Raw genomic sequence first — 13,919 nt, forward strand, 5'->3', positions numbered from 1 at the left:
AAAGGCTCCAGTCTATGGAATGAACCGTCTCCCTCAGCAGCATATGTATGCCTACCAGCAGCCAGCACACACCCCACCTCTTCAAAACACATGCGTTTATCCTCAAGACCAGGTCTTTGGTACTCCGCTTAGGTTTGAGTCACCGGTCACAGCCTTACTTTCCCCCTACAGTGAAGAATATTGCAGTCATAATGTTTCCCAGCCTTCTACCAATCCCTCACTGCCAGAGCCAGGCTACTTCACTAAGCCACCCGTCATACCTGTACCGCCCTTTAAGAGCGGTGAAGGCAAGTCTGTTGACTTGAAGATGACCTTTGGACAGCAACTTCCTGCTGAAACTCCAAAGGCTGTTTTTGGCACTACATGTGCAGCCCAGACCACCCCATCAGCTGCCTTTAAGTTCAATTCAAACTTCAAATCAAATGATGGTGACTTTACCTTCTCATCAACGCAGGGGAAAAATAACAGTGAGAGCCTTCTGGGGCTTCTGACTTCAGATATTCCACCTAGAACTGAAGGACTTTCAGCTTTGAACCTTCAGAAGCAAGACCAGACTCCCAGCCACAGTAGTGTCTTCACTTTTGGCACTAAACCTACTTCAGGATTTTCATTTACTGATGGTGTCCCGAGCAAAACAAATCTTTTTGGAAAATCTGACCAAGCATTTGGCTTTACAGTACCTAGGACAGGAAACGCAGAGGAGAAGGAGAAATGTGAGGAAAGTGATGACAGCACCCATGTTGAAGAGGATGAGGATGGACCCCATTTTGAGCCCATTGTACCATTGCCTGACAAGGTGGATGTAAAAACTGGTGAAGAGGAGGAAGAGGAGATGTACTGTAATAGGGCAAAACTGTTCAGATTTGAGGCGGAAACAAAAGAATGGAAGGAACGAGGCATTGGGAGCATCAAGATCCTGAAACACAAAACTTCAGGCAAGTTTCGCTTGTTGATGAGGAGAGAGCAAGTCTTGAAAATCTGTGCAAATCATTACATAACTCCAGATATGGTTTTGAAACCAAATGCTGGGTCTGATAAATCGTGGGTATGGCATGCTATCGACTACGCAGATGAGATGCCAAAGAATGAACAGCTGGCCATTCGTTTTAAAACTGCGGATGAAGCGGCATTATTCAAACTAAAATTTGAGGAGGTTCAGAGAGCTATTATTAAGTCTCTGCAAATACAAGGTCAACAGAATGAAAAGGACTCCAAACCATCTACTGCTGGCCAAGCAAACAAAAAAATGGATTTAAAAACGCAGTTTGCTATGAAGGAAGGTGAATGGGAATGTGATGTCTGTTTGGTAAGAAATGGCCCATCTACCAAGACATGTGTTGCTTGTAACAGTCCCAGTCCATATGATCTTGCTCAAACTGAAGCTAAACCAGCAGAGCGCTTCAGAAGCACTTCTGCTGTGACCCCCTCTACAGGGAAGTTTACTTTTGGAATTAGTGAAAGTTCTAAGGGTGTATGTGCTGATGCTAGCATGAAGCCATTTGGAGCTCAGATTCCATTTTCATTCAAGTTTGGAACACAGTCACCAGTTCCTCCAACCAATCAGTGTGACAAAAAGGTTGCCCAGTGGGAACCTTCATTAGACAACTCTGCGTCACCAGGAAATACTTCAGTACAAGTAGTAAGCAGCACTTCAAATGTTGCGCCATCAGTTGGGTCTAGTTTTGTCTCTCAGTTTGCTAAGAAACCAGGACAGTGGGATTGTGCCACGTGTTCAGTCAGGAACGAGGCATCTGCAAGCAGTTGTGTTGCATGTCAAACATCAAATCCATTAAGCAAAACTGTTATAGCACCAGAAACTGTCAAGTCATCACAGAGTCTAGCTTTCTTTAAAACTGGATTTGATCAGTTTGCCAAAAAAGAGGGACAATGGGATTGCAATACCTGTTTAGTCAGAAATGAGGCAACAGCCACAAAATGTATTTCTTGTGAAGCCCCATGTGCCGGGGCAAAAGGTCAGTTACCTCTGAGTGGCTTGGATGCGTTTGTCAAGAAAAATGGCCAGTGGGACTGTGATACGTGTCTGGTAAGAAATGAAGGCACGTCCAGTCATTGTGTGTCTTGCCAGGCACCTTGTTCAAATCCAAAAAGTTCAAATGCCACAACCTTTGGTTTTGGTAGTGTATTTAACCAGCCTGTTCCTACAGGTTTTAAAGCCACATTTGATTCAGATAGTACTTTTAAGTTTGGTCAAAATAAAAAAGAACCATCAACATTTATGTTTGAGTCCTCTGCAACTCAGGGTGAGACATCTTCCAGCTGTAAAAATGATCCCTTTTCAATGCCAGTACCTGCCGGTGGATTTCAGTTTGGTCATACAGTATCAGAACCAAAACCAGAAGAAGGTCAAGTACAAAGTGGATCTGCCTCAGTGTTTTTGAAAAACATTGCTGAACAACACAGAGAGAAAGAAAAAGTAGCATCTTCCACTTCTGTTCCGTCAATGGGGAAGACTAGTAATGATGACAATCCCCTTCTTATTGGGAAGGTTAACACCTTGAGTTTTGCAGACCTGGCTAAGTCTTCACAAAAAAGCGACTTTCAGTTTGTCAAGAATGATCCAACTTTCAAAGGTTTTGCAAGAGCGGGGGAACAACTTTTCACGTCGTTTCAAAGTCTAAAGACAGACACCCCTGCGAATCAGGAGGAGGAGATGTACAAAACTGAAGAAAATGATGATATTCAGTTTGAACCAGTGGTTAAGATGCCTGAGAGAGTTGATCTTGTTACTGGGGAAGAAGATGAGCAGTGTCTGTATACACACCGTGTGAAACTCTTCAGATTTGATGGAGAAACGCTCCAGTGGAAAGAACGAGGAGTTGGAAACCTTAAAATTCTTAAAAATAATGAAAATGGAAGACTTAGAGTTCTTATGAGGAGAGAGCAAGTTTTGAAAGTATGTGCTAATCACTGGATCACTACCACTATGAACTTAAAGCCCCTGTCTGGATCAGATCGTGCATGGATGTGGATAGCAAATGACTTTACTGATGGAGATGCCAGGCTGGAACAGTTAGCTGCCAAGTTCAAAACCCCAGAACTTGCAGAAGAGTTCAAGCAGAAGTTTGAGGAATGTCAGCGACTTCTTTTGGACATTCCTCTACAGACTCCTCACAAGCTTGCAAATTCTGATAGAACTGCACATCTAATACAGAAAGCTGAGGAGATGAAATCTGGTCTCAAAGATCTCAAATCTTTTCTGACTTTTGATGGAATTATAGGCAAGGATAATGAAAGTGTTGCTACAGCTGTAAGTGACATCTCTGAACTCCCAATCAAATCACATTCTGAGAGCATGGGACCCACTTTAGAATGGGACAATTACGATTTCCAAGAAGAAGTTCATGATGAAAGTACAAATACATCTATTTATGCCTCTCCACTGGCTAGCAGTCCACTACAAAAAAACTTGTTCCGTTTTGGAGAATCATCTACTGGCTTTAGTTTCAGTTTTAAGCCTGTTCTCAGTCCATCAAAATCCCCAGCTAAGCTAAACCAGAGCAGGTCTTCTGTCGGCACAGACGATGAGCAAGAAACGACTCAGGAAGAGGAAAGGGACAGCCAGTTCTTTGAGCCAGTTGTGCCCATGCCTGACCTTGTTAAGCTTTCAACTGGTGAAGAGAATGAGCAGGTAGTGTTCAGTCACAGAGCAAAGTTGTATCGGTATGATAAAGACCTTGGTCAGTGGAAAGAGAGGGGTATAGGAGACCTCAAAATTTTACAAAACTATGACACTAAACGCACAAGGCTTGTGATGAGACGAGACCAGGTCCTCAAATTGTGTGCAAACCACTGGATAATTTCAAATATGAACCTTGAGATGATGAAAGAAAAAGCATGGATCTGGAGTGCTCATGATTTTGCTGAAGGAGAAGGAAAGGTGGAGCAGTTGGCTGTGCGATTCAAGCTGCAAGAGACTGCAGATTCCTTCAAAGAATGTTTTGACAAAGCCAAGGATGCCCAGGAAAAGAAAATCCTGCTGGTAGCCGGTTCCCCTGGGGCAGAGTTGAGATCAGAAAAGACCCTTTGTGGTAAAGCTGCAATTTCTGTTCTAGAGGAAACCACAAGAGAAAAGACAGAAGAACCTAAAAGCAGCCATGCACCTTGTGGAGAAAGTATACCAACTCACAGTCCAGAAAGCACTTCTAAAGCGTTGGTCTCTCCCCCCAAGTTTGTTTTTGGAACGGAGTCAGTACAGAAAATCTTTGGAAGCCCAGTATCCTCCACAGAGAGATCTCCTAGAGCCGCAGCAGGGTTCCGAGACACAACATCAAGCAGTTCAGACGCGAAAACATTGGGAAGAGGATCAAACTCAACTGCAATTCCATTCAAACTGCCAGAAAAAGGTGAGAGATTATAGGCTTTAGTCCCCAATTTAGTCTGGTGAAACCAGAGGTTTTCCTCTGCTGGGGGGGAGGTGTTTTGTTTTGGGTGGGATTTCCCCAAATTAACTTTTTGAATGAATGTAGATGGAGTCAGACATCTTCTGACTCAAGAAGACGTCTTGACTCTTGCTCTTGTTTTGTCCACACATCTAAAATTCAGATTTATGTTGTGCTGGTGATGAATAGGGATTTACTGCATTTACTGCTAGTTTCTTACCACTTTTATATCTAAAACATTTTTGCATTCAAAATTGCTTTCTTAAAAAGTCAAGATGACCAATTGAAGTAAAATTAGCGCAGCAACCATTCACATTAGTTCCTTTTGCACAAGTGCATTATGTATTTTTTCAGTATTTGGCAAACGAATTACTGATCTTGGATGTCAGTATTATGGTGTTTTTACTATTGCTACAAAGGGTAATATCAAGTTGCTTTCAGTTGCTTTCTGTGGCGTTCCTTTATTACTTGAGAATGTTCTGTAAGCTTTTTTGTGAGCGAGTACTTTTTTTTTTTCCTTTTTCTTTTTTCTCTCTGGACTGTGTGGCCGCCAAATCAAGTTGCGCGTATACCCTCTCACTCCCCAACCGTTGTGTTTTAGGCTTGGATTTTAGGCTATTTAAAGATAACCCTATGGCTTTTTGGACGTGCACATCAGCAACCCAATTTGAACCTCCAGGTATTTTGTCACACTGTGTGTTCTGTGGCGCACGGGGCGCTGTGCTGACGTGCTTAACCCTGGCTGAAGGATAACATTACCAGAGCATTAGTGCAAGCAGAAACCCTAACCTGCATGCTTCTGAAGTAAAACTACTTCCTAAATATGTTGCTTGTTCTGTGTTTTAAACTATTGTAATATTGACAATTCGGATTATTCGGACATGATTATGGTCATGTACCAACAAAGCCAGCTAGCAATATAGCAAGGAGAGAATTAGAATGCCAAATGACTAATTCTGCACACCTGTCTGTCTTTCTGATGGATCAACCAAAGCCATTCACATTATTCAGTGATTTTTATTTAGGTATAAATTAATATTTCAGATATGATATGAACAATGGGTCCCAAGTGATTAACTTCTAGCAGGTCGCTGAACCTTATTTTGTTTATTAATTTTAGTGAAACTATTGGTCTAAGCTGTTTGCTTCCTTGTTATCAACATTTTGAACCACAGAGTTGTTAATTGTTTGTACTGTTACTCGTAACTGTCTAAGAAATAGATAAACCAACTGCAATCTCTGGGGCTTTAAGGCGAAACAATGGTGGCAACAATCAGGATGTTTTAATTGACTTCTACCAGCCTGCACTGTATGCTACTTTTGATGAAGTGGCATTGCACATATGGCAATGATTCACTGAGCAGTAACACATCTCAACATTGGCCGGATGCATTTGGCAGATAATATGCACCTTAATAATAATGGCTCAGTGGTTGTGTCGGAGGTCCACAGACTTACACTAGTATACCCAAAACTGAAAGTAATGGAAAAAAAATAGTCCCTTGGCTGGAATCACAAACATATTTTACTAAAATCACGTTTGTGCACATCTGGAGGAGCATTGTCACATTTGCACAAATACTGACCTTATTGAGCTTGACCTGGAACAAACGCTGCTGGTTTTATGCTTACATTAATGTGGAAATATTCATTAATGTTCCCATGTTTCCAAATGTCCTTGTGTTATTTTGGTTTGGTTGTGGTTTGGTTTGCTTTTGTTTGAGTGATGCTTTTCTAACTGGCACAAAGCCTTTCTGAAATCTATTTGAACCCCTCAGATCCAGTCTTCTGGACCTTTTAGACCACCTTTTCACATGGTCTGCACTGAAAAATCAAATGCAGCAAATGGACAAATGTTCCTTAGTGGGGCTTTAGGCCAGCGTGTGAGGAATTGTAGACTTCCTGGTGGAGTGCATGGACGATTTTTGCATGCGTTGTTGTGTGTTGTAATAATTAAAATGTATGCTGGTTTTAATGTTTTGTTTTTGGTGTCCATTACAAAATGGTAACACTTACTTGACATTACAATGAGATGAGAACTTTGCTAAACATGAATAGAACCCTTTTGACTTGAATAGAAAATAAATGGAGTAGATAATGCAATTATGAAAATAACTTTTATTAAATAACTTGACATTTTGACAAGCGATACAGTAAGACAGTGAGGCGCTAAATGCATTATAATGTGCATTATTATGCACTATATGCATTATAATATGATGTCTAGCAGTAGGAAGAGAATCCTGTCCTGTTCACTTGTTTTTAATTTATAATCTAAATTAATTGCATAGTTTCAAATGTGAATGATTATTGTGGGCAATTGTGCCCTGCTAAGGAGAGAAGGGTTGGCTATATGTGCACTGTTATGGTAACGGAGTTCTGAATGAAAATGTGCACAATGTACCAACAATTCTGAAGAATTTGCAGTTGTTCAAAAATGGAAACCTGTTTAAACTACATGGTAACCAGCTTACATGTCCACTGTCATTCATGTAGTACTACATTTGTGTGTAGCTATATATTTATATTTCTGCATGTTGATGACAAGTGGAGAGGTTGGTGATCTCACATTGTCATGTAAGTGATTGCATCAGTGTTGGACACGGACCTTAAACTCGAAATACAGCACAAGGATGTCTTATAATTGTGCAAATAAAATCAAATGCTATAACCATATACTTATATAATGGATACATATATAATGGATATTATACTATATAAAATATCTTCATAGCAACTAACTTTATATAATTGTACAATTACAATTGTTGTATGTGAGCTGGTTTAGCGTAAGCACTGTGATGTGAGCTTCTGAGTGGCATAACTAGCCACTTTGTGGTCCTATCATAATGTAGTGCCCATGACTCGTGCTTGCTCTCCATTTGATTGGACTAGTGTATTCGAGATTTACATACTAGTCGGGAATTGGTAACTACTAGAGACTAACGTGAAGACAACTGAGCAATAAAATTTTCTTTATCAAGTCAGCAAAGTAAATCAGGAAGTGAAAAATGGACAGCCGTCTCTAATAATCTCATATGATTGTACCAGATATGTATACTCATTTCACTGTTTATTATATTAACAATATAGCAGTTTATTATAAAAGTTTGATAACAAGAACACACCCCATCTATTGAGTGTTGTACCTGTCAAGGAAAGTGTTACGGGGTGGGGTTTTATCTTAATGGTTTTAGTGTGTTGCTGTCTTGCATTTTTAGGAACACTCATTTCTTAAATATGTTAATTGAATTATTTCCACCACTTAAGTTCCTTCCCAGACTGAGCAGGATGTGTGGTGTGCAGGTGACCGGCGAGACCCTGATGTTGAAATCGTGTACGAGCGAGTGGCGAGCGAGCGGCTGCAGGAGCTCGCCCAACGCCTGATGCTGCCACCCACGTTTTTCCTTTACAAAGAGGAGCCAGGATATGTCAGCGATGGGAATGATGGTGAGGAGGCCTCGCTGCTTTACTTACTCCATGCTGAATTTGTGTGATTTTTCTAAACCATTGTTGAGTTCAGTAAATGATTAAGCAAGAGTTCTTTATGATTATTTTGATGATGAGCAGTTAAGATTGAAGATGTGGCATGAAAAGTCATTTAATCTGATTATTCCTGTCAGGATCAACTCCTTAAAATGTGCAAAATGTGGGTTTTGATAAAGTAACTTGCCGTATTTTCCAGACTATATATACTTTTTCCCATCATGTGGCTTATATTGAGATGCGGTTTTATGTTTTTTTCTTCAACCATCAGTGGGCGGAGCAGAAAGTTAATGGGTGGTAGGTCAAAGTTGTAAATCAAAGAAGAAAGTGCATTTTCATTTAGCACATGCAAGCAGCAGGCACGATGGAGGAATTTTTTCAAACCAACACGTGTTGTGCCAAATTCTGACTCCCCGACAGAATCCAAGTCCCCTCGTTTGCACACACATAAAGAAGCTACAGATGATATTCGGTAGTTAATGATTATAACTTAGATTAGTTCATTGAGCACTCTAGTTTTGTCCTAACTAGATATTTAGACATAATGCTGCTGTAATTTATGGCTTTGTAGAAACTGCTTTGTCATCAAAACACATTTGTTTACTAATGAACTCTGAACTCCTTAATGGTTTATTATTCATGTTTCTTAATGCGCTTGTGTCATGCAGATGAAGATTATGAAACTGCAGTTAAAAATCTGAAAGGAAAACTGTACCCTGATTCTGGCGCCTCTGGTAAGCGGTCTTAATTCAGTGATTTGGTGTCCTTGTGACCTTTTTTTATTATTTGTTCATTTTAAACCAGTTGCAGTTAAGGGAAGGGAACAGAATAAAGAATGATAAACCAGTAACATTTGGCCATATTTTAAACGTGATCAAATAATCCTAAGTACTTTCTTCATTATAGCATCTTCATTTATTTCAGTGCTGTTTGGCTCAGAGATGCGAGGTCTTTATTGTGCTCTTTTACATTTTTAAACATTGCTGCTCAAAGGTAAAACCAGTGGGAATGCAAAAGACTCAGAGTGTGTGGTGATCTGGGAAAAGAAGCCCACCTTGGAGGAGGAGAGAAAGGCCAAGATGCTTCTGCTCCCGCCCACATTCTTTTGTGGCGTGGGGAGTGATACAGACACTGAGCCTGAAGCTCCAGAGGACTTTGGAATGGAGCTTCGAAAGGTCCAGCAAGCTCAGGTGAGAGGAAACAGTCAAACGAATGTTTCGTATCATCAGCAAGCCAAAGTACACCAAATTACACCAAATACTTCAACAAACCCACCCCATCAAATTTCCCATACCCATAATCACACTAATAGTCTTGGAGCCCAGCCACGACGGACAAAGTCGAATGTCAGTTCAGCGGAACCTAGAAATTGAGGCTGCTGCTCTCTGGATGGTAAAAATCCACTAATGTTGCCGTTTTAACTTGATCCTCCAGACGGATTCCTTCTCTGGTGACGGATGTGTTCAGAACAGTGATGCCGGTACAGAAACCGGTGAAGGGTTCTCAGATGGCCCCACTGCTGCTGATGATGGATGTCCCGTTGATCTCTCCACTAAAAGCCATGAAACTGAAGCAACAGCTGATCTAAATGCCAGTCAAAGTAAACCTGCTTTCACAGTCCTTTCTACACATTATAATCTTTGTAAATGAGAAACTAAACATTATAGTCAGGGTGAGATAAATCTGAATATTAACTTTTTTTGTATTTTGAAATATTTTGTAGACTATCATGTTATAATATTGTAAACTCTTGCTCTGCTCTACTTCTGAAGCTCTGAATCCAGCTCCCCTGCCCCTCCCTTCTCGTTCTATCCTCCCCTCTCTCCTCCCCTCTTCCCTTCTCCTCCCTTCCTGCTCTGATGTGCCCCTGTTCTGATGTCTTGAACATTTGTCTTTGCCCCCCCAGACACTCCTGCTCCTTTTGGATTCAGCTCTCTAGGTGGATTTTCATTTGCAGATTTGGCACAGATACATAATTCTGAAGAATTTGCTTTTGGGGAAAAAGGTTGGTACTTTTGATTTGGAGACCTGTCCTGTAATTTTCTTTGAAGGGGAAGAATGTAATCGGATAAGTTGTGATCTGTGGTCAGCAATATGTTATCCAATTTAACTACTGAAAAATATTTTGGAAATTTATTTTCAGATGATTTGGGGACCTGAATGAATAATGAATTTAGTGCAAATATCAAGACATTAAATAAATGCAAATTAATTAGTTTGCAAAAGTCGATATCCATAAATATCCATATACCCCAGTCGCGCGCGCACACACACACACAGTGGTTCACAAACTGCAGCTTTGTCTGAATTGTTGTGAACAGTTGTACAACAATTTGTAAACCCCTGCTTTAGAAGGAGGGGCAAAATGGTCCTAGTACCTGCACTAATGAGCATGTGTGTGTGTGTTGACGGGGGGTGGGGTTGTGGCTTTTGTAGATGCTAACTTCTCCTGGGCCAATGCGGGGGCAGTGGTATTCGGTGGCAACTCTATACCAGTTTCCCACAATGACGAAGAGGAGGAACGTGACAGTGACGATGATTCTAACAATACAGACATTCACTTCGATCCTATTGTTTCACTGCCAGAGGTATGTTTAAGTGACTATATGGTGAACTCCAGAATGTTCTGCAGTCACACAATATTCAGCAATACCATTAATGGTCTAGGTGCATGCATGTTGGAGAACTCGAATGCCAAAATTAAAACTGATGAGACAAAAATTAGCTTAATGCTGTACATCCAGTTGTGGTTAATACTCTTAATGTTATCAGCCATGACATTTTGTTTGTGAATCAAATGATATCTGCTAGAAAAAATCAGATTATCAAATTAAATGTAAATCCTGTAAAATTTACATCATGACTAGAGGCATTTTTTTCTAATTAATGAACCATGTGTTGAGAATCTTTTATTTGGATGAATTCATTCAGAATGATGATGGCCTTGGAAAGGCTTCTGTGAAAAGGCTAATGCACTTTGACAAAAAAGCATGAGCTTAATTATATAACTAATATTTTATGCCTGTGTAAAGCTTGTGTAAACTTTACATATTTGAAGGGTTTATTTCCAAAACGCATTATCATGTGAGTGTTGAAATTGTCAGTTTGAGGAAATTGTTAATTCTTTACAATAAATAAACCCCTTCCCAGGTCATGGTGAAGTCTGGTGAGGAGGATGAGGAGATTCTCTACAAGGAGAGGGCAAAGCTTTATAGATGGGACCGGGATTTGAACCAGTGGAAAGAGCGTGGTGTTGGTGACATCAAGATCCTCTTCCATCCATCAAAAAAGTTCTACCGTGTGCTTATGAGACGTGAGCAGGTGTTAAAGGTGTGTGCCAACCACACCATCACTAAAGCCATGGAACTGAAACCCATGAACGCCTCTGCCAATGCCCTGGTTTGGACAGCTAACGACTATGCAGGTAGACCTCAAAAGCAGAAACGTCAAGCAGATACTTTTTTTTTGTTTTTCTTTCTTTCAATAATCGATATGGTGCCACCTTCAAGCCCCAAGACTTTACTGCACCAGCTCTGCTCTCATGTGTCTTGCTTTGGTTTTTCATGTTTTAACCAGGAGGAGACGGGAATGTAGAGCAGCTTGCTGCCAAATTCAAAAGTCCAGATCTAGCACAGTCCTTCAAGAGGGTCTTCACCGACTGTCAGAGTCGTATGGCTCAAGAAGACTTCTCCCAGCCTTCCAGAATCACTGAACTCTCGAAGCCAAGCAATCCCTTGGTGTTCTTCACTGTTGCCGCTGATAATGAGATTATGGGCAAGATCACAATGGAGCTGTTTGCTCACATTGTTCCTAAAACTGCAGAAAATTTCAGAGCTTTGTGTACTGGAGAGAAGGGCTTTGGCTACCGCAGTTCTGTTTTCCACAGGATTATCCCTGACTTCATGTGCCAGGTAGGCTTACATTTACATTTGCATCACATCAGAGTTGCTCTAATGTTTGTCTCATGAATATCAGAGCTTCACCCACTGCTGGAATGTCACATTGTCATTCAGTTAATGTTGTTGGTGGCCTCCTCTTCGACACTCACCCAGATCAGGTTTCAGACACAACAGAACAAAAAGCCATCTTGTTTTGTGTAAAATAAGCTACCCAATATAAATATCTTAAAATAATATTTGCTTATAGGTTATTTAAGATGCATCTAATAAGATTAAGTGAATGTGTTTTATTAAATAGACTGATCATGTTTGTCACAATTGTGTTTTAATTTGTGTTAGGGTGGTGATATAACGGAACAGGATGGCTCTGGTGGAAAGTCCATCTATGGAGGCAAATTTGAAGATGAAAACTTCGACATAAAACACACTGGAGCAGGCCTGCTATCCATGGCCAATCGTGGCAGAGACACCAACAACTCGCAATTTTTCATCACCCTCAAGAAAGCGGAGCATTTAGATTTCAAGCATGTGGCCTTTGGCTTCGTCAGAGATGGAATGGAAGTTGTGAAACAAATGGGAGGACTGGGTTCTAAAAGTGGTAAACCAAGCAAAAAGATCACAGTGGTGGATTGTGGTGAGCTGTAGTCCCATTCTGTGATCTTGTGTGCGAGTGGTGCTCCTTCCCATGTCAGGACTGAGAACTCCGTACGTATAAGGCCACATGTAACATGTACAATGTCTGTATAAGCCATCTACCAGAAGGATGACCAAAGTGGAGAAAAACGAACCCAACTTTTACTTTGTATTTGCTGTGAAGTATAAACTTTTTTGTTGTTGGTATGTGGTAACACTGAGACGTTTGCTGCTCCGTGACTATACTAAATGCATTTTAATTGATTAAATTGTCTGTGTGTTTCCTTTAATTAATGTAAAGTTTGTACAGCTGACCGTGCCGTACAGGGCCGTTTTCATGGCACGTGTCCACTGTAGTTCTTGAACATTGTAATTGATAACTCTACATGGATAAGTGCTCTGCATGTTCTAATAAATACATGTTTTGTAAAATTAAGACTTTGTGGCTAGAATGGTACAGAACTGGACTGACACACTCCTCTCTCTGATCAGTTTTCTAAGTGTTTTGTGGGGATTTAAATTGGACAATGCTGCATTTCTCAGTTTTGTCAGTAGTAAAGGCTGAACTCTAACAAAAAATTCAGTTTATATAATGTAAAATCTCAAAAATAAGAATTCTGTTGATGTTCGTTTATATGGTATGTAATAAATTGACACGTCTTCTCCTTTTGTTATAATTGAAACAAATGGAACCGTGCAGTTACTGACTGTTACTGCTGTCTTCAATTACATTATTAGGCTGCTGGAACTTCGTTTTAAATTTCTGCATTTGAGAGAAATTGGAGAACCACTTGCCTCGCAGTTGTCTAATCACATGCATGTTTTCCTGGGGCAGTGACCAGGAGTGAAGTGTGAGTTTCAGTCAGTGCAGGAATGGAATTTTCCCCCTTTTGCCTGTTTGGACGGACCCCACGTGCTTGGCCAATATAAACAGCCTTTTGAGATGGAGAACCCGGTTATGTTGTGGGATGTGAGGAACATTTCCAGTGCTCAGTATCAGGTGCTTCCTGGAATTATAGCTGCCTACCTGGGCCAGTAGCTACTTTAAGCACCACTAAAATAACTAATATGATGCTTATCTATTTTGGGAATTTAAATGCAACCTTTTCATTTGAGAACATCATTCAGCTGTCTCAGATGTAATGTGCTGCCATGTATAGATGCAAAAAATATATAAACTACGTTTAATAATATTTTATTTATAAAGTGCCTTTCTGGACACCTAAGGACACTGTACAACACAAGAAAAATAAGATATACAAATAAATATGCATAAAAATACAATATAACAAAAATCTCATCCATATGCTAATTTAAAAAGATAAGTTTTATGTCCTGTTTTAAAAAGATCTAAAGATGTACAAGCCTGCATTGCATCAGGGAGCCCATTCCACAGCATTGGACCCGCAACACAGAATGCTCTTTTCCCAGTGGAACTCAACTTATAGGGCGGAACCACAAGCAAGTGTTTGCTTGACGATCTAAGTGTACGCATCGGGGA

The 13,919-nt window shown here is 40.4% G+C and overlaps 1 protein-coding gene across 4 annotated transcripts in view; it reads left to right on the top strand.

Annotated features, from left to right (window-relative positions):
• The window catches only part of ranbp2 (RAN binding protein 2), a 22,480-nt gene extending 9,399 nt beyond the window's left edge, over positions 1-13,081 (top strand). For 3 of the 4 annotated variants that reach the window (XM_077002101.1, XM_077002100.1, XM_077002104.1), the window contains 11 exons: positions 5-4,364; positions 5,002-5,079; positions 7,707-7,850; positions 8,555-8,620; positions 8,880-9,076; positions 9,321-9,486; positions 9,793-9,891; positions 10,323-10,474; positions 11,037-11,310; positions 11,463-11,797; positions 12,125-13,081. In XM_077002101.1, the coding sequence (XP_076858216.1) occupies positions 5-4,364; positions 5,002-5,079; positions 7,707-7,850; positions 8,555-8,620; positions 8,880-9,076; positions 9,321-9,486; positions 9,793-9,891; positions 10,323-10,474; positions 11,037-11,310; positions 11,463-11,797; positions 12,125-12,430 (6,177 nt within the window). In that variant the 3' untranslated portion in view covers positions 12,431-13,081. The remainder of the gene's footprint in view (positions 1-4; positions 4,365-5,001; positions 5,080-7,706; positions 7,851-8,554; positions 8,621-8,879; positions 9,077-9,320; positions 9,487-9,792; positions 9,892-10,322; positions 10,475-11,036; positions 11,311-11,462; positions 11,798-12,124) is intronic. The other variant, XM_077002103.1, reaches the window with a different exon arrangement.
• The last annotated feature ends 838 nt before the right edge of the window (positions 13,082-13,919 follow it).

Source organism: Brachyhypopomus gauderio, chromosome 4, assembly GCF_052324685.1.
Source record: "Brachyhypopomus gauderio isolate BG-103 chromosome 4, BGAUD_0.2, whole genome shotgun sequence".
NCBI lineage: Eukaryota > Metazoa > Chordata > Actinopteri > Gymnotiformes > Hypopomidae > Brachyhypopomus > Brachyhypopomus gauderio.